Below are 20,304 nucleotides of genomic sequence, written 5' to 3'. Positions count from 1 at the left end.
TACCTCTATGTTTATTTAATTCTTAATTACTTTCACGTGAAAATTATAACATTTGATGATTTGATTGACAAAAATATTAAAATTATTAAATTATATAAAAATATATTCAATTACGTCATTTAAAGAATGGGCCAGCCCGTATTAGAAAATTACGATTAAGTTTCATTGGACATAATTAAAACAGAATCAAAAACAATAAACAGGTTAGACTGCGCAATTCCAGAGTTGGCACTTAGAGGCATTAAAGTCCCGAAAGAAAAAATTTCTAGTGTCCCGATCTTTTCAACTCGTGATTTAATGTTTATGCAGAAAACATTTTTAAAAAAAAGCTGGGGGACTGGAGGTTTGACGTTCGCTGGCCGAAGTTGTCCTGCTAACGAGGCGTCAGGGCGCCTTAGTCGTCCTGGTTGCTGGAGGAAGGACTCAAGGGTGGTGTAAGGTCCGCATCCGGCCCTTGGACCCTGTCTGCGAACAGGTCCGAATCAAACATGTTCAGAACTGGTTCACAGACAGTTAGCAAAATAGGCATAAAATGCCTTCTAACCGATGATGGTCAGGGAGTAAAGTTTGTAAGAAACTCACCAAACAGGGAGATGGCTTCCAGCGCCAGCCAGGGTGCGGAGCTCGCGAACACGCGGTTGTCGCTGACGTTTCCATAATTTAAAATGATTAGAAAATATTATGAAGTATTATTAATGAAGCACGAGGTATGCAGACTGACTAATTACTAATTACTAAAAAGGTGTAGGGACCACATCCCTTGCCTATTTTATTACATATTTGAACCACGACCGGAGCGAAGTCTTTATGTGCGGCTCGCCGACGATGCCGTGTGGTCCATCTGGCTCTCGCGGCGCGAAGAAATATCTTCGGGGTGGCAGAGACTCGTAATTAAAAGGACGTAGTCAATCAAAACAAAGGGGGGGGGGATACTTCGGCTTCCGGACCGACGGTTCCGGAGATTTCCGAGGGGGTGGTCGAGAAATACTGACCTCGATATCTGGAAGTTGGTGGTACTGGCCGATGTCAACAGGACCTACCGAGGGTTGTCCGAAACCAGAAAAGGTCGACTCGCACAAGGCGACTGCTAAAGCATTGGGCTTATGGAAGGGACTAGTGCACTGCTCTGGTGGCTTGGAAATGAACTACGGGGCACTGCTTGTTCCGTGAGGCGCCAGGGGGCAGGTGTTAAGGGTGCTTTAAAACACCCTGGGGGAAATAAATCACAAATCTGCTGCTAGAGGGCAGAGTCGGTACTTTCGCAGGCCGATGGCATGACCTCGGGGCAGGCCGGGGTTGTTGACCGGCGAGTGAACTGGGCATGGTTCCCTGGAAATGTAGTAGGGGGGAGAATGGGAAATGTGCTGCTGCCAGTGGGAAACTCTCTCGGCAGGGACCCCAGTTGTGCCGGGGAGGTGTTTAAGATACCCGCGGGTGTGCCTGAAATCGCTCGCATAAGGCTGGCTCTCAGAACCTAGCTGCTCTAATAGCTTGCAGGACATAGCACTTCTTGCCACGGCTCGGAGGAGAATTACAGGCGAAAGGCGTGCGCCAAGGCGGGGATAAGATGAACGCACTGTCTGACTTGCACTGGGTCGGCAAAATCAGATTTAGTTCTGGGAAATATTGGGGAGACTGGCCTGACAAAGATTAAACGGGAGTGTACAGGAGGCGGAAAAAAGTTTTTTGGCTGCAAAAACGACTGGCAAAATTATTTTTAAAAAATGCGAATATAAAATTGTGCCAAAAAGTACTAATTGGTGGCACAATGTAAAGAGGCAGGACCTTGTGCAGCCAGTACACCTCCATGATGTTCACGTACCTCTCTAAAATACTTTTGTTTCCCCATGAGTAATTCAGCAACTCTACCCCACGCACCTATACTGCCTCTCTAAGGTCAACGCTATGGTGAGTCACCCATTCACCATGATCTTACAATGATGTCATGCCAAGGTTTAAAGAAGCAGGACCTTGTGCGGCTAGTACACCTCTATGTTGCACACGTGCCTCTCTGAGATACTTTGTACTTCATTATAAGAAACATATTTGCTGCATTCAAGGAAAATGAGGAAAGGTGGTCGTAGTCTTTTTCACTTCAATTGTGACAGTGACAAGACTGGGCATACCTGCTCCCTTGCAGGTCACCTCCAAGAGTGAGAGCACGTGATGGAGAGTATTGTGTGTGGCAGGGAACATGTGTTGGTGAGTGTTGTGTGCGGCAGGGAACATGTGCTGGAGAGTGTCGTCGTGTGCGGCAGGGGATAGGCCTGATGGCCGGGCTGTGCTTCACCGGCTCCGTGGCGCCCTCGCAGCTGGGCATCCAGTCCGTGCAGGGAGCGCTCTTCATCCTCGTGTCCGAGAACGTCTTCTCCCCGATGTACTCGGTGCTGCACACGTTCCCCTCCGAGATGCCGCTGTTCCGGAGGGAGTACCGCAGCGGCCTCTACCCCACGCACCTCTACTACCTCTCCAAGGTCATCGCCATGGTGAGTCACCCATTCACCATGATTTACAATGATGCCACGCCAAGGTGTAAGGAAGCAGTACCTTGTACGACCAGTACACCTCCATGTTGAACACGTGTCTCTCCAAGATACTATTGTTTCCCACGATAAATGCACCTCCACTACCTCTCTAAGGTCATCGCCATGGTGAGTCGCCCATTCACCATGATTTACAATGATGCCACGCCAAGGTGTAAAGAGGCAGGACCTTGTACGGCCAGTACACCCCCATGTTACACGCATGCCACTCCAAGATACTATTGTTTCCCATGAGAAATGCACTTCCACTACCTCTCTAAGGTCATCGTCATGGTGAGTCACCCATTCACTATAATCTTACAATGATGCCACACCAAGGTGTAAATAAGCAAGACCTTGTACGGCCAGTACACCTCCATGTTGTACCCGTGCCACGCTAAGATTCTATTTTACCCACGGAGTAACGCAGTGAACTTAACTCCACGCACCTCTATTACCTCTCCTGTGTCAATGCATTTGTGAATATTCCATTTACCACCATGTTATTTTCCAAGATTTCGCTCTTCCATTTGAATTAATGCAGCATATTCCATTCCATGCAGGTTATTTGTAATTTCCTTCCGAAAAATGAAAGAAATTTGCAAAGCAAAACGAACAATATGCAGTGATCGCTCCGGATCACTCTGGAGTACGTGTGGCATGTCGGGTTGTTCGAGTCGCCCCCCTACCCCCCGGCTCTGTGCCCAGGTCCCCGGACTGCTGTTGGAGCCGCTGCTGTTCGCGGCGCTCATCTACTACCTGGCGGGTCTCAAGGCCACCACGCAGGCCTTCCTCACCACCACCTTCATCACCGTGCTCACCATCAACGTGTCCACGGCCTGCGGTGAGTCGCCGCAAAACCACGGTAGTTCGTGAGGCCTCACCATCCCTACCACTTGTAATTGTTTAACAGTAGACATTTCCTTCCCCCTTCCCCTCCCGGGGCACCTTTTGAAAATTAGTATCTGCATATAACTATTTGTTATTCCTAAGTAGGTTTGATAGGGGCTCAGGGTTAGAATCCCGGGTAAGACATGGATGTAAATTGTGTTGTCTTAATACACCAGCAACCACAACTACAATTTCACGATGACTCGGGGTGACATAAAAATACAACTTTAAGGGGGTGGGAGAGATGATTGGCACACTGGTCACTGTCAAAACATGCCAGTGTGCAACCCATCTTTTATTTAAAAAAAATAGCCGTGTGGTCAAAGGCACCATGATGATAAGCAACATACAGGTCGTGGGTTCGAACCTCCATCCCCCTTTTCAGTAATATTTTTGTTTCCCCTAACCTGACTTAAAACTAAATGTATTTGTAGGAGGGCCCGGGTTAGGGACGGACCTAAGTGCGTCTCAGGCCGAAGCTATATGCCTAGTCATGCTGGGATCAGTCATGCAGGGAGAGGGTCGCATGCATCATGTGCTAGGAGGGGATTGGCCAGCCATGGCAACGATTGAAGACATGACTAACTACCCTCCCTGACTATTCTAGACTAAAACTAGATATGTTGGGCCCAGGTAAAACCTGCATAGACACAGGGAAAACCCTGGGGGGGGGGGGGAACATGCGGGATGCGAGGGAATCCATTAACAGCATAGGAGTATACGGGGTACAGAGGATGGTCTGGATGAAGAGTTGGACAAAGTAGAAAAGAGTCTACCATGCAAGGGTTGGGAACTTGGACTCATGATCCACTTCCATATTTTTATCCATTGCTGAATTTGTGACCAGGAGCTCTTACTCCCCTAGTGGTGAGTGGCTGCACTGACCACTCACTCCGCTGCCAGTCAGTGTAGCTCTTTGTCGAAGAGAGTGGCATTTCATTAGCACCAATGCTTCCGAATCTCTCAAGAAAAGTGCTAGGTCACGCAGCTTTTTATTCAGACCTATCTTTGTAAAAATTTCATAAAAATTTGCAAAAATATTAACTACTTACCACAAACAATTCCAAAATAAGTAGATGTAAATCTCAGATTCTATAATCAACACAAAACATTGCGAGGAAAAACTAACAATAATACAGAAAAGGGCTATGTCTAAGTCAGAAAATTGACTGAATAAAAAACACAATTTTTAAAGTAAGAACATTGTGTAAAAAAATTATAACTCATACCAAGGTCCTGACTTCTTAAATATCTAAGCTCTATAGGGTACTTGCTTTTAATAAATACCTAATCCCAAATATAAAGCAAGTGTAACCAATATGTAAAAAAAAAAAGTTTAAAAGGTATAAATGGCAATGTAAGTTGGTTTGATTTTAAAAATATATATTATAACTAGTGAGCTATTATTAAACTACAGGTATTTTAATTTTCTTATAATGAATATCCTAGAATATTTCAAGTGAAATTTCATGCTTATACGTTTTAGTGTGGAATGGGTATCAAATATTTGCCCTTGCCTAATATTAACGCTTTTATGATGCAATAGTGTATATAATTTTAGTTTTAATTTTGAATAACATTTTTTTTGTAAATTTAAGCAAAATGATGTATATTTGCTAAGTATGGGCAATATTTATTTATTACCCCGAATATTTAATCAAAATTGGCCTGGAGTTAAATCTAATATATAAAATTCTCGTGTCACAGTTTTCGTTGCCATACTCCTCCGAAACGGCTTGACCGATTTTGATGAAATTTTTTGTGCTTATCCGGTATCTATGAGAATCGGCCAACATCTATTTTTCATCCCCCTAAATGTTAGGGGTAGTCCACCCCTAAAATTTTTTTTTATTTCCAGTTTTTGGTAGGAAATCACCATGGCAACGGCTGTTGCTTTGTTGATGCTTCATTCGTCTCTATGGCAACGGCTATTTCATTGTTAGTGCAGTCCTCATCACCGTTGAAATTTTGCAAGTACTTTAAATATCAAAAATTGCCCTTTTTTTTCAAGTATATATATTTTACAGACTTGAAACTTCACAGTAATGTTCCTTATGTTACGCAGGATGACATTTTCAGAAAATTAGATCCCATTGGATGTTAAAACCAGGCAACAGTGGGTACTTTGTCTGCATGAGAACAGGATTTTGCATTGTTCATGCCTTCTGCGTCTCCATGGCAACGGGCATCGCGCGGCAGTGGCGTACCCACAAGGAGGGGCATGTATAATGAGCGGCGCAAGAGTGATCTGCATGTAGACTGCCGTAGCGAAGTACGGGTACATCAGTTGTACGTTGCGTGCACGAGTCGGGAAACCATCGGTGCTATTCATTTTCTCTCCGGTACATTATACAGCATTGTAATAAATTTTCACTGAATTTTTTTTATTTACCATTACTGTAAATGGGAGATGTGGCTTTATTTTTTTCCATTAGTATAGCCGTGCGAAGCCGGGTCGGGCAGCTAGTCTAATATATAAAATTCTCGTGTCACAGTTTTCGTTGCCATACTCCTCCGAAACGGCTTGACCGATTTTGATGAAATTTTTTGTGCTTATCCGGTATCTATGAGAATCGGCCAACATCTATTTTTCATCCCCCTAAATGTTAGGGGTAGTCCACCCCTAAAATTTTTTTTTTAATTTTTGGACAAAATTTTTAATTTCTATTTTTTTATGATACAACATACAATAATACATACAATCCTCAATTTTCACCCTTCTATCACCAACCCCTAATTTTTAATAGAATTTTATATTTTCAACCTCGGTCGATAGATGATCAATTAACACTTGATCAACCTTCCCCGCCTACAGCTAGCTCATTACCTGGATTAACACATAGACCACATATTAATATGAAATTCCATCCCAAAGGGAGTGAAAAAGTTATAATTTCATTTTATAACAGAAAATATCATAGGTCATAGACATACAAATAGTGAGTGACTGTCATTTCTCTATGTCTGCCACACGATCATACACATAGTAAGGTCTGGCAAATTCATATTTTTCTCCTTGGTGAGACCAGCCCGCTTAGTGGAGCTCACAGCGACTAGCAAAATAAAGGCGCTCATAACAGTTTTGTTCTTAACTTCTTCAATAGATAGAGTTAGTTGCCTTGAATTTTAAACGAACCATCGTTTGATGCGTTTGTCATGTCTTTAATTTTCGTTTGTTTGTGCCGTATGCGTTCCTATACCATTCATCCAATGGCGATGAAATTTTGGTGAGTTGTTATGCGCATGCCTGTGAAGGTTTCTGAGACGGTGTAACTATTTTGCAATAGTTGGAGCACAAATCGTTTAAAAAAATGTGTTTATTTCATATTATATAGTGGCACTTCGTCTTTTTTTGTTGTATAAGTGCGCACGCATTACACAATTAATTTAAATATAAAAGAGAGTCAGAGATAGTGTGATATATATATACAGTGATATAGAGAGAGACAGAGAGATAAGTTGAGATAGAGCGAGGTATAGAGAATGAAATGGGTTATATATATATGTATAGAGCTATATAGAGATTTATATATAGAAGAGATAGAGATAGTGTGAGGTATATATGTAAATATGTAGATATAAAGAGATAAATAGTGATAGAGAGATATATAGATATATAAAGATGCAGATAGAGATAAATATATATTTAGAGAGATGGATAGATGATTTGTATATGTGTAACTACTTCAAACATATTACAAAACAAAACTGAATGAGGCATTGCAATGCATTCCGAGCATTAGCTAGATAACGGAATATTTTCAATATTAGTAATCTCTTTTTTTTAAACCTTTTTTCTATAGTGCTTTATAGAGTCTATAGACTACATACAGACAACAAATTTTTAGATATATACAGGTAAATAACTATACACTGGCAAAACGTCTGTCGGGATCTGAAAGTGATATAAATTATTTTGCACACTTGACATTCAAATTAAGAAGACAATTACTAACTACATCTTATTTTGAAAAAGGTACCCTTCATCCTGTGTTCAGCCCGGGCAACGCCGGGTACTGCAGCTAGAAATACCCTAGAAATAATTTATATGGCAAAACAACGTTTGCCGGGTCAGCTAGTCTAATATATAAAATTCTCGTGTCACAGTTTTCGTTGCCATACTCCTCCGAAACGGCTTGACCGATTTTGATGAAATTTTTTGTGCTTATCCGGTATCTATGAGAATCGGCCAACATCTATTTTTCATCCCCCTAAATGTTAGGGGTAGTCCACCCCTAATTTTCTTTTTTATTTTTTAGACAAAATTTTTAATTTATATTTTTTTATGATACAACATACAAAAATACATACAATCCTCAATTTTCACCCTTCTATCACCAACCCCTAATTTTTAATAGAATTTTATATTTTTTAACCCCGGTCGATAGCTGATCAATTAACACTTGATCAACCTTCCCCGCCTACAACGAGCTCATTACCTGGATGAACACATAGACCACATATTAATATGAAATTCCATCCCTAAGGGAGTGAAAAAGTGATACTTTCATTTTATAACAGAAAAAATCATAGGTCATAGACATACAAATAGTGAGTGAGTGTCATTTCTTTATGTCTGCCACACGATCATACACATAGTAACGTCTGCCAAATTCATATTTTTCTCCTTGGCGAGACCAGCCCGCTTAGTGGAGCTCGCAGCGGCTAGCAAAATAAAGGCGCTCATAACAGTTTTGTTCTTAACTTCGTAAATAGATAGAGTTAGTTGCCTTGAATTTTAAACGCACCATCGTTTGATGCGTTTGTCATGTCTTTAATTTTCGTTTGTTTGTGCTGTATGCGTTCGTATACCATTCGCCCAATTGCGATGAAATTTTGGTGAGTTGTTATGCGCATGCCCGTGAAGGTTTCTGAGACGGTATAACTATTTTGCAATAGTTGGAGCACAAATCGTTTCAAAAAATGTGGTTATTTCATATTATACAGTGGCACTGTTTTTGTTGTATAAGTGCGCACGCATGACACAATTTATTTAAATATAAAAGAGAGTCAGAGATAGAGTGATATATATCGAGTGAGATAGAGAGAGAGAGAGAGATAAGTTGAGATAGAGCGAGGTATATAGAATGAAATGGGTTAGATAAAGAGATATATAGATGTATAGAGCTATATATAGATTTATATATAGAAGAGATAGAGATAGTGTGAGGTATATATGTAAATATGTATATATAAAGAGATACATAGCGATAGAGAGATACATAGATATGTAAATATGTAGATAGAGATAAATATATGTTTAGAGAGATGGATAGATGATTTTTATATGTGTAACTACTTCAAACATATTACAAAACAAAACTTAATGAGGCATTGCAATGCATGCCGAGCATTAGCTAGATAATGGAATCTTTTCAATATTAGTAATCTCTTATTTTTAAGCTTTTTTCTATAGTGCTTTATAGAGTCTAGACTACATACAGACCACCAATTTTTAGATATATAGGTACAGGTAAATAACTATACACTGGCAGAACGTCTGTCGGGATCTGAAAGTGATATAAATTATTTTGCACACTTGACATTGAAATTAAGAAGACAATTACTAACTACATCTTATTTCGAAAAAGGTCCCATACACCCTGTGTTCAGCCCGGGCAACGCCGGGTACTGCAGGTAGAAATTCCCTAGAAATAATTTATATGGCAAAACAACGTTTGCCGGGTCAGCTAGTTATTTTATAGAATTACATAATCAAAACTTGACTAAGTATGTTTATCTTTACTGTCTTATATTATTATTATTACTTAGTTCCGTTACATATTATTTAATGTTGTTAAATATAATGTTTCCTTAATTTGAAGGCTTCCTCCCAATTTTTTGTAGTGGCTCATATTGCCCGAATAAATACGCCATTTCACCCGAAGTTGCGGGTAAAATAACGCATTGTGGTAAATCTAGTTTTTATACATCCACTTCATTACTATTGGCGAAATGCGTACAATTATTATGTTAATTTATATTAATAAATTTTAGTGTGCACAACTGCAATTATAGTTCAATATATCATTATTTAACCAATATTATAGCCTTTTATTTTAAGGTGAGCCCCAGTTCCCTCACTTTCCTCTAAGCAATAGCGCAATACGAGATCTCTGCTGTATTGCTGACCGCCTCGCGCCTCTTCGCTTCGTAGTAGTGGGTTGACACCCGATTGCAGCGCTTCGCTTATCTTCTCTTAGCTTATTTTCTCTTCGCTTCGCTTCTCTTCTCTTCGCTTCGCTTCTCTTATCTTAGCTTCTTTTATATTTTCTTCGCTTCTCTTAGCTTCTTTTCTCTTTTCTTCGCTTCACTTCTCTTTTCTTCGCTTCGATTCTCTTCTATTCGCTTGCTTCGCTTCTATTCTCATCGCTTATCTTCTCTTCTCTTCGCTTCGATTCTCTTCTCTTCGCTTCTCTTCTCTTCTCTTCGCTTCTCTTCTCTTCGCTTCGCTTCTATACTCTTCGCATATCTTCTCTTCGCCTCGCAACAGTGAGCGGACAACCGGGTGCGGCGCTCCTCTCCTCTTCTCTTCGCTTCGCGGCCTCGCGGCCTGCCAGGGGTGCGGGCAGCTCGTTAGTGCGGTGCTTGTGTGTGTCTGCGCAGGCTACTTCTTCTCGAGCGCCTTCGAGTCGGTGACCTTGGCCATGGCCTGCCTCGTGCCCTTCGACTACGTGCTCATGATCACCTCCGGACTGTTCATCAAGCTGGGGTACGTGGCGTCACCGCCGACTGCTAGACGTGTTGCGAGCCGGGATACCGCCGACCCGGCACGGCCCGGTTGACACGTCGACCTTTCTAAAAACATCTATCAACTTAGTGACTAACAATCGCTGCGCTGCTAGAAATTTTCAACTTAAATATACGAAGAACACCAGCTGCCAATTATCCAGGCATCTTCGTAAATTTACGGTTATGTTCGTAAGTTTACGGTTGTCGAGTATACCTACTTTTAAACGTGAATCAAGAGTAATAATATTACACTTAATATTAACCAAACTCCTAATAAACGTTTTGAGTCTACAGCAAAAAATTTTTTTTTCCCTTTCGCTTGTCTGAGATTACGAAGAACTCTTATTTTGTTTCAGGTAAATTTTTCGTTGAAAATTCTGCAAATTTGCTGTAATTTCTAACAGTGTGGCTAAGCAGTGCATTATCAACATATTTTCAACGGTAAAAACGCTTGAATAAATGTCCCACCCGTGACTTGCCTGGAATTTGCCACATGCAAGTGCGGTGCCTTACCGATGAGCCACCGTACTTTGGTCCTGGGAGATGGGAGATTGGAGATAGAAGCATAGAACAAGAGAGAAATAGAATTGCAACTCCTGCACTAAAAATTAGAAATATATATATATATATATATATATATATATATATGCGCGTTATGTGAAGCTGTCTGTTGGGTGGGCCCGTAAATACTAGCAAACAAAATCCGACAAGGAGTTCAAATTTAAAGTGTTAGATTTAAAATGTTAATTTAACTTGGCAACTAAGTTCTTAGTACCTAACATAATAAAAATCATGTTGTATATAAATTAGTAGAAGATGCAAAATGTTTGGTATGTCACGACAAAATAAAGTGAGTTAATTTACACTGGTTTTTTTGCCTGATAAAAGATTATGCGTTATTTCTTAGCTTATTCATTATTTCTTATATAGCTATATTTGTAATATACCTATTGTGAAAGCTACTATCCAGCGGGTAAGCCCAATACTTTTTAAAAAATAGGTCTTAGTCTCGGCAATTAGAGTTTCTCCCCCGTGGATGGAAGACTGACGTCTCTGTGTGATGCTTGCAGGTCGCTGCCGTGGTACGTCAGCTGGATGCGGTTCCTCTCCTGGCTCATGTACTCGAACGAAGCACTGTCGATAGTTCAGTGGGAAGGCATCACCAACATCAGTGAGTACATGAGTACCAAAATTCCCGTGATACCACAACCATCCTTGTAGTATGTTCCAAATTATTCCAGTTTAAATGGACAAGTGCAAAACAAGCACATAAAATAACATCAAAACTGTTCAAAGTAACATGTTATTTTGTTGCTTTGTTTCCCCTTCATGAGCTGGAAAGCTATACAACTGTGTTCCAACCTATGGTTGGCATCCTCCACCACTCATCCCAAATGTGAGCCCTTTAAGTTTAGAGTGGGTGTCGGCTTACAGATCCATTTTTTTTTTTTTTTTACATTCCAGAGAAAGTAACATTAATACAGAGCTTTCAAAAGATTACTCCCCCCTTTGATCAGGAAGGTGATAGAGCCTCAGCTTGACCATACTAGGGCAACCCAGCATAGTCACCGCCTCAGCCCCCTGCCGCAATCAGCCAACCAGACAGTTGGCTGCGTCCTTAGCCCTTAGACTTTATCAGCACTGCTGGCGTCTGGCGAGGCCTACTTCCCCTTAGTAGATTATTTGGGCAGTAGGCAGTAGTCTCTCTTTCGGCAGCTGTAGACGTGGTGACGGCTGAAGGGTAGACGTGTGGGCAGCGGGAAGTACCACAACACACCACGGTAGCGCTGTCGCCACGAGACTCGTAGTTGCAGAACTGGGCAGGTCATTAGAGTGCTATGGGCTGCAACGGGTTCCCTGGTTGTTTTGAGAGGTCCCAGTGTGGCGTGGGAGATAGGGGTAGGCGCCAGCAGTGCTGACAAAGTCCACAGGGCAAAGGACGCAGCCGACTGTCTGGTCAGCTGAGCGAGGTGCGGGGCTGAGGCGGTGACTATGCTGGGTTGGTGGCCCCAGCCGCTGGTCTTTGCCGAAGCTCTAATACCCTCACGATCAAACAACAGGGAGTGATCTCTAACAGTTCTGTTTTAAATGTATTACTCTGGAATGTATAAACGAACTGGAAGTTTCTCCCACCCTACCCTAACAGGGGGCGTATTTGGATGGGGAACGTGAGAATGCCGGCCGTAGGTCGGAATAATCTGGTGCTGACAAAGTCTAACAGCCAACTGTCTGGTATAGCTGTCCTCTGGTTGGATCACGAGCAACTGGGTGACCGAGGGGGTCCCAGGTATGTGACAGGTGTTGGCCCGTGTCGGTACTCCTTGAAACCGCAGTGGTGAGGGAGGGATAGCGGCTGTTCGGTGGCTCCGAAGTTGGGATGGGTCCATGCCCCCCCACATTCTATTACGGGCCCTGGACCCAGGATTTGAGACCCCCTCCCCCCTAATTTTACATTCACGTGCTACATTATAATTGCATGGTTATTTCTATTACCTACACACTTTTTTATAATGTTATTTAACCTGAAAATACAGGGTATAATTATGGTTACTATTTTATAAGTCCAAACTAAGCTTTATTTATAAATTATTCAATGTGTTTTTTTTTCTAGTTTGTAAAAAATTTTAATAGTTAAACATTTAAAAATAAGCAGGACTGGACCCTGTACCCAGGGCTCCACCCAGCCCCACCCTTGTGAGGGCCATTGATGTGTCTCCTTAACCTCTCGGCGTAGCTGTTCAGTTGTCAGAATCCATGCCGCGATTGGAAATGGCGTATCTGTTTCCCGGTTCTCAGAGCCCATGCCCTATTAGGTTCTCCGAAGCAGGACATGTAAGAGATCCATATCTCCTCTTCTCAGTTACACCTTCAAGGTTCGGGCACTGAGGAGTATTGATGCTGTAGGCTTGTAGACTTGAATCCACGAGTCTGGTTGGCTGAGTGAGGCAGGCGGCTAAGGTGATACTATGCTGGGTTGCCCTAGTATGGTCATGGCTGAGGCTCTATCACCTTCCTGATCAAAGGGGGGAGTAATCCCTTGACAGCTCTGTCTTAATATTACTTACTCTGGAATGTTTAAAAAAATGGATCTGTAAGCCGACTCCCAACCTACCCTTAAAGGGCGCATATTTTGAGAGGCGTGGTGGAGGATTCCGACCATAGGTTGGAACATAGCTGTAGGGATATTCAGCTCATGACGGGGAAACAAAGCAACATAATAACATGTTCCTTTAAACAGTTTCCTTGTCATATATTTTTTTTTTTTGATGTGTAACATCACAGCTCTCGGCATGCAGCATTTGGTAGGAGTGATTTCCGTGAATGGAACGGAAGTTGCATTGAACGGAAATGTGTAACCACGGTGCTGCCATATGTGGAAGATGGCGCGAACCGAAGTTCAAAGAGAGAAAAAAAAGAAACTTTATAGAACTAACTGATTAATGAGTTTTAAAAAGATGAGCAGTATTTTTAATAATATTCTTCGTCAAAAATCAGGTCCAGAGCTGCAGATAGCAGCACGAAAAAACAGGAAATTTAAATTATTAGATACAACTCTGAAATAAGCAAAAAAAGACTTGAAAAATTCGTAAACACCAGATTTCAACCTATTTTTCGAAAATGAATTTTATTGAACCACTGTCCACCTTCTTAAAGTTCACTACTCAGTAAATACTATAAAGGTATCTTTCAGGTTGGAAGTTATACTTCTATGACTTTACTAAAATATTAACTTGAAAAATTTTAAAACATGTATTATAACTGTAAGTATATGTTTGTACATTTGTTTTTTTTTTAAACGACTGAAATAAGTGTGTAAATACTTTCTACAAAAAACCCTTAACCTTATTGAGCTGATTAAACATTATAATTAAATAATATTTTATACAAAAATTTTATTTAAAAATATATTTAAAAAATATTTGAAATGACGAGATTTGAACCATGTCCCTTGAGTTTAACAAGCGGCTCTCTACCATTTTGTTACAAATCCTATTAGGAATTAATAAGTGTATTATTTATTATAATTATTGTAATGCTAGCTTTATTAGGTACTTTAAAACTGGAGATTACTTTTGCTATTCCTATTTCAGTTTACTGAATATATTCCAGTGTAGTTTCACTGTCGTAAAGTTACATTTGGCACACCAATACTTATGGCATGTCCCCTTAAAATTTTACGAAAATGACTATCGGACGGGTATAGGTATGTTGGTACACGTTGTTCAGCCATGTTGGTTACACATTACCCGTTCATCGAGTTTCGTTCCCTGCTCACTAAACTACTGCTACTCAACGCCGCATACGGGGAGAGCTAAGATGTTTACACATCAGCATAAGCTAAGTAAGCTAAGTATGTTAAGTAAGTTAAGTAAGTTGAGTAAGTTAAGTAAGTTGAGTAAGTTAAGTTAGTAAAGTAATTTATGTAAGATAAGTAAGTTAAGTTAGTAAAGTAATTTAAGTAAGTAAGTTAAGTAAGTTAAGTATGATAAGTAAGTTAAGTAAGTAAAGTTAGCTAAGTAAGTAAAGTAAGCTAAGTAAGTAAAGTAAGTTAATTAAGCTAAGTAAAGTAAGTTAATTAAGTTAAGTTAGTAAAGTAAGTAAAGTAAGTTGAGTAAGGTAAGGTGACTGAGGCACGTGTCCTTGCGGCAGCGTGCTCCACCGAGCACACGGACCTGCCGTGCCTGACGACGGGCGCCGAGGTGCTGAGCCAGTACAGCTTCGCCGCCTGCCACTTCTGGATGGACCTCATGGCCATGGCCATCCTCTTCGTGCTGTTCCACGTCATGGCCTACATGTGCCTGCTGCTGCGTGCCAAGAGCGCGTGAGGCTCCGCGCGGCGCGCCGTGCCGACCGTGGACACGGCGTCTGTGTCGGTGACACTCCACGTCTGTGTCGGCGAGTCTTCACATCTGTGTCGGCGAGACATGACAGTGTGTCGGCGAGATAAGTATGTGTCGGCGATACATGGCCTCTGTGTCGGCGAGACATGTTATCTGTGTCGACGAGACATGGCATCTGTGTCGGCGAGATAAGGCCACTGTGTCGGTGAGACATGACATCTGTGTTGACGTGACATATGTGTAAGCGATTAATGGCATCTGTGTCGGCGAGATAAGGCCTCTGTGTCGGAGAGACTTCACATCTATGACGGCGAGACACGGTCCCTGTGTCGACGAGACATGGCATCTGTGTCGGTGAGATAAGGCTTCTGTGTCGGCGATACTTCACATCTGTGTCGGCGAGTCTTCACATCTGTGTCAGCGAGACTTCACATCTGTGACGGCGAGACACGGTCCCTGTGTCGGCGAGACATAGCTTCTTTGTCGGCGAGACATTGCCTCTGTGTCGACCAGACTTCACATCTGTGTCGGCGAGTCTTCACATCTGTGTCAGCGAGACTTCACGTCTGTGACGGCGAGACATGGCCTTTGTGTTGGCGAGACATAACTTATTTGTCGGCGAGACACGGCCTCTGTTTAATCTCTGCGCGCGACACATCGGCTGAACTGTCGAGATGAGCAGACAATCATATGTCCAGTAACATGCTATATTGTATATATGTTTTGCTCAGTGGTTAGTTACTGGGCGTTATACATGAGCTAGAGCAGGCGTGCCCGAAGTGTCTATTCCAGCGGCTGTACCTGGACACATCTGTGTGCAAGGCTTCAGAGAAAATCTTCCTTTTTCTAAAAACTTTTAAAATTCAGAGTGGGCTCTGCTTACAAAAAAATTAAACATAACGCTTAGAACGGATATTTACCTTTCCGTATTGTGTTTTTTAAACCGAATTTATATAAGTGTGATAAAAGTTCCAAACGCGTGTTCTTAGAATGATTTTCAGGCATTAAATATCCCATAGAGATTCTTGAAAGCAATCAAGGGACTTGCATTACACTCTTTTTTTCTTTATTTCTCCGAGGTATAATGTAATGGTCACTGCTTGGATCTCTAAGTTTCCCAATGCACGACGAGAAGAATGTGCGGCAGTTTAGGGCCTTGAGCCTAAAGGCGACACCACGCTAGAAGCACCAGCGAGCGTCGACCTTATCTTCTCGCCTCACCGACACAGATAAAGTGTACACCCCTGACTGGGTGATTCAGGTTATATCATGTGGTGCCCTCGATACAAACCATTATGTGGTTCATCCCACAAATAGTTTAAACAACATTTTTTTTTACATGGTTTAATTTAAAAGTTTTCAATCTTTATTAATAAAGCTGTTTTATAGCTAAATAACATGAGGTGGTAGAAAGGATTTTACTGTACTGTGAAGGAAGTGTAAACTTACTCTCTTTTGCGTTGCTAGTTAAGTTATCCAGAGTGATTGTGTGGTGCAAAAATACTCTGCGCTCACTTTGAGAATCCCTGGACTAGAACAGGTTTCTCCTAGGGAAAAATATCGTGAGATGTCCATTCCTTTACAGTTAAATCCTTCCAAACAAAATATTTATTTTTAATTACTAAACGTTAAATTTGAATTCATCGCATTAATTGTTTTTGATGTAAACAAGTCACAAACCTAAATCTTGATCGTAGGTTTGCGTGGTCGGAGTCACTATGACTAACCCTAGGCTTCTGTGTTGAGGCCGCGTCTTGAAGATGGCTGCTGCAAGGCAGCTGCCGAAACGTAGAGGCCGTCGTCAATTAACAACTTACAGACAGGGTCTCAACTCCGATGCCAAGAAACACGAGATGTTATAAACTTAGCTTACTGCCAACTGGATCCAACTACATAGCAAAGATCGCAGTTTTTTTTACTGTGTATCTATTAAGTGCAATTATGCCCATAAGTCAATTATTTCATCTTCACAAGATGGTTTTGAAGTGATAAACATTTGTTATGACATTTTTGTATACGTTATGAGGATATGCTTGAGCCGAGTATTAGAAAATTATGCTTGTTTGTGCTGTTTGGGTTTAAGAAAGATAGTAACATAATTTTTTAAATCTAAATGGAGCTATACAGGGTAAATAATTATCATTATTTATAAAGATTTTTTCGTTCGCGATAGCATTTTTGCTCCTTTTTTCTTAATGATCATGTAATACTTTGCATATTATGGTTTCCTGTAAGGTCATTATTGAATGAGAAACTCGTCACACTATATCTGGAACATAATATAGAACAAGTAATTCTAAATCGATTTTATGAAACTATTTAGGCATTTTCGTGAATGATTTCAAGAAAGCATATAGACCTAAAACCAAAATTACCGAACTCAGATACGAAACTAGTATCTCTTAAAACGCGAGTGCATTGACTTAACTACTGCTTTAACTCTCTAAATTGTATGATAGTTGTTAACTATAATTTAATATTATTTGCTTATATCATGTGAACATGAATAAAAATGCCTGGTTTATTTTAATGATCAATTTAACGAACCAAATCTAGGATTCACAAAATAACCACAGGTGAATATTGTAGTTGTACCATCTGCTACCCAAATGTGTACGTATTTTCCCGAGAAGCAAATATGTTATTGCAACCAAAAAACCTCACTCTGTTCAATTAAAATGCTAAAAATAATCATGTATCAAATTTTTCTCCACATGTATACTTAAAATTATGTTATGTATTTATTTTCTGAAGGTTGTGAATTAATTAGTGGCAGCATATGATAAAAAAAAGGTTTGTTTAAATGTACTTACAAACAGTCCTTAAAAAAAATTATGTCATTGTTGTTATTTCAGCTGGAATCTAAGGGTATCGTCAGTGAGGGATGTGTGATGGTCATTGATGGAATATTTCATACCTTATGGTCCTAAGAGGTTATATCAACTGTGCAAATAAGTCAGAACTACTACTAGCAACACCAGCGCAGTACGAATGACAACTGTGCAGCTAAGTGGTGCATCAACACTTCTGGCACATAGAAAGATAAATTGTCAAAATAAATGACAAAGTTGATTTTCCCCCTCGAAAATAATGATTTTCACGACAAAGCTCAAAGATGGGTTCTAGCCAACGAACTTCCATAACTTAGTCAAAAAAAATGTATAACCAAAGACAGGTGATATCATCTTATGACTGTTTTGGGCTCAAAACTGCACATTTTAATTGAGTTAATTTGTGTAATACATACATAGCAGGAATTCAAGTTATACGTTGAATTAGGCCTATATGTTTAGATGGACACCGTTTCTGCAATTCTCTCATACTGTGTGAATCTTAATGTAGAGAAAATTTTGGTCGTGTGTTCCTTTTTAGTAAATACTTTTTACACTATCTGTAGACTAAGGGGAAATCCGATAAAAGGTCTTGAAATATTCTTGGGCAATTTATGAAGAAGAAAACCTGGTGCCTAATTGACCGTCACGGACTAACATCAGACCAATGGCGGGTAAACCAGGTCACACATTTTAACCCCGCCATGAACAGATGCGCATTGTGTGGTGCCATACAATAATACATCATAATACATGTGCTTCCCATAAGCTACTATAGCTTTCATGGGCGTCGGTGTTTTAGGTTTGTTTATCAGTGTTGGGGCAAAGAAGCCTCCTTGACTGCAAACCGTCCATCAGAACTCACTGAACTGATTCCTCATGGCACTTCATTGTCCAGCACATACTCCAGATAACGTCGCTCTCTTCATGAGAGTGACTACTTCGTGTTATCATTTATACTGTGCTATGTTGCCGCTGCTTTTTCTTTTTTCAGCATTCTTTTTCGTCTAAAGATTGTGTGATGTAACCAGTGTGCAATCTTGCTAACCTATACATCCGTAGAAAATACACCGCGGACTTTCATTTTAATTTGGTGGATGTTGTAGTTTTAGGAGGAAAGGACACTTACTGTGTAAAAAGCTTGAGCAAAAAATAATTGTTACGTGTTAACTATTGTTGAAACGTGTTTTACGTTGTGAGCGCGTTTTGTTTTTAGACTTTATTATGCACCTTACGCTTTTATTACGCTTTATGATACGATAAAATATTGGACTATTTTTAAAAATGTTGTTTTTTGTTTATTTTATTATATTTAAAATTTGTTTCGTGGGTAGTATTTGTAGTTTTTTGTTCAAATAAATAAATACAATATTTATACAGTTTTATTCTTTTTCTTACCTACATGCAGTTGTTTGGTTTGTGTTCCCTACTTTATAGTTTTACCTGTATTACATTCTTAAAAAAGACTATCAGAAAAAATTTTTCATATGTATGTCCGGGGACAGGCTTCAGGCTGTGGATTGGGATTGTCGGTCAGCCATCTTGGATTTGTGACGTCACGGCGGCAAAAATTCCTCAAAATTCCTCAAAAATGACTCAAAATTTCCCGTTTTAAGAAAAAATTCCCGTTTTCGAGGGAAAAATTCCCGTTTCGAGGTAAAATTTCCCGTTTTAGTCCTTAAAAATCCCAGTGGCTAGAAATGTCCTGATAGAGGCTTAAGCATCCTTAACTCAAGCCTCAGTTAAGCCTCTATCAGGACTTGACCTTGAAACCGACCGCCATATTGGATCCGCCATCTTGGATCCACCATTTTGGATGACGTCATTTTGTTTTATCGAACATTCCGGAGTTGTGTTGTCCGCCATATTGGATGATGACGTCACTGCTGCAATTTCCGTTACGCCCGCAATCTTTAAATTTATTATCCGATTTTAATGAAAAAAATTTTAAAATTTATAAAAAAATTCACTTAATAAAATTTTAATAAAACTATTTTAAAAACATACATTTACGACACGGAGCTCGGAGTCCTCGGTTCGAACCCGACGAGGGCAAAAAAAAATGACGACCGATCCTTCCCCCCGTGGTGGCTGCTGGCATACTGACTCCCACCACTTATGTCAAAGTTTATATATCTTCACCTAGTATGACGTCATGTCTGCCATCTTGAAAATCCGTAATTTTTAATGCTAGAGATTCGGGAAAAAATTTAAAAATCATTAAAAAAAGTAACTAATCGAATTAAATAATAAAAAAATCCTTAAAACCACTGTTACATGTTTCGTGACGGCCGCCATCTTGAAATCACCCGCTGGAGATCTCCATCTTGTTTTCGTCTGCTAGAGTGTGCTGATGACATGTTAGTATAATTATCTGGTCACCACACCTTTGACCTTGACCTTTTTTTTTGCTTTTAGAAAAGCAAGCATAAGTGAATTCATTGCACTATTTGATATCAAAATGGTAGGGATCGCCTTATTTTAGGT

General features: G+C 40.4%; 1 protein-coding gene across 3 annotated transcripts in view; it reads left to right on the top strand.

Moving 5' to 3' along the window:
• Nucleotides 1-19,190, top strand: part of LOC134538832 (protein scarlet) — a 463,007-nt gene extending 443,817 nt beyond the window's left edge. For all 3 annotated transcript variants that reach the window (XM_063380356.1, XM_063380355.1, XM_063380354.1), the window contains 5 exons: nt 2,259-2,486; nt 3,231-3,366; nt 10,020-10,125; nt 11,216-11,316; nt 14,796-19,190. In XM_063380356.1, the coding sequence (XP_063236426.1) occupies nt 2,259-2,486; nt 3,231-3,366; nt 10,020-10,125; nt 11,216-11,316; nt 14,796-14,971 (747 nt within the window). In that variant the 3' untranslated portion in view covers nt 14,972-19,190. The remainder of the gene's footprint in view (nt 1-2,258; nt 2,487-3,230; nt 3,367-10,019; nt 10,126-11,215; nt 11,317-14,795) is intronic.
• The last annotated feature ends 1,114 nt before the right edge of the window (nt 19,191-20,304 follow it).

This window comes from Bacillus rossius, chromosome 14 (genome assembly GCF_032445375.1).
Source record: "Bacillus rossius redtenbacheri isolate Brsri chromosome 14, Brsri_v3, whole genome shotgun sequence".
In the NCBI taxonomy this organism is placed as follows: Eukaryota; Metazoa; Arthropoda; class Insecta; order Phasmatodea; family Bacillidae; genus Bacillus; species Bacillus rossius.
The sequence above is the reverse complement of the archived record's forward strand: the minus strand, read 5'-3'. Positions and strand labels throughout refer to the sequence as shown.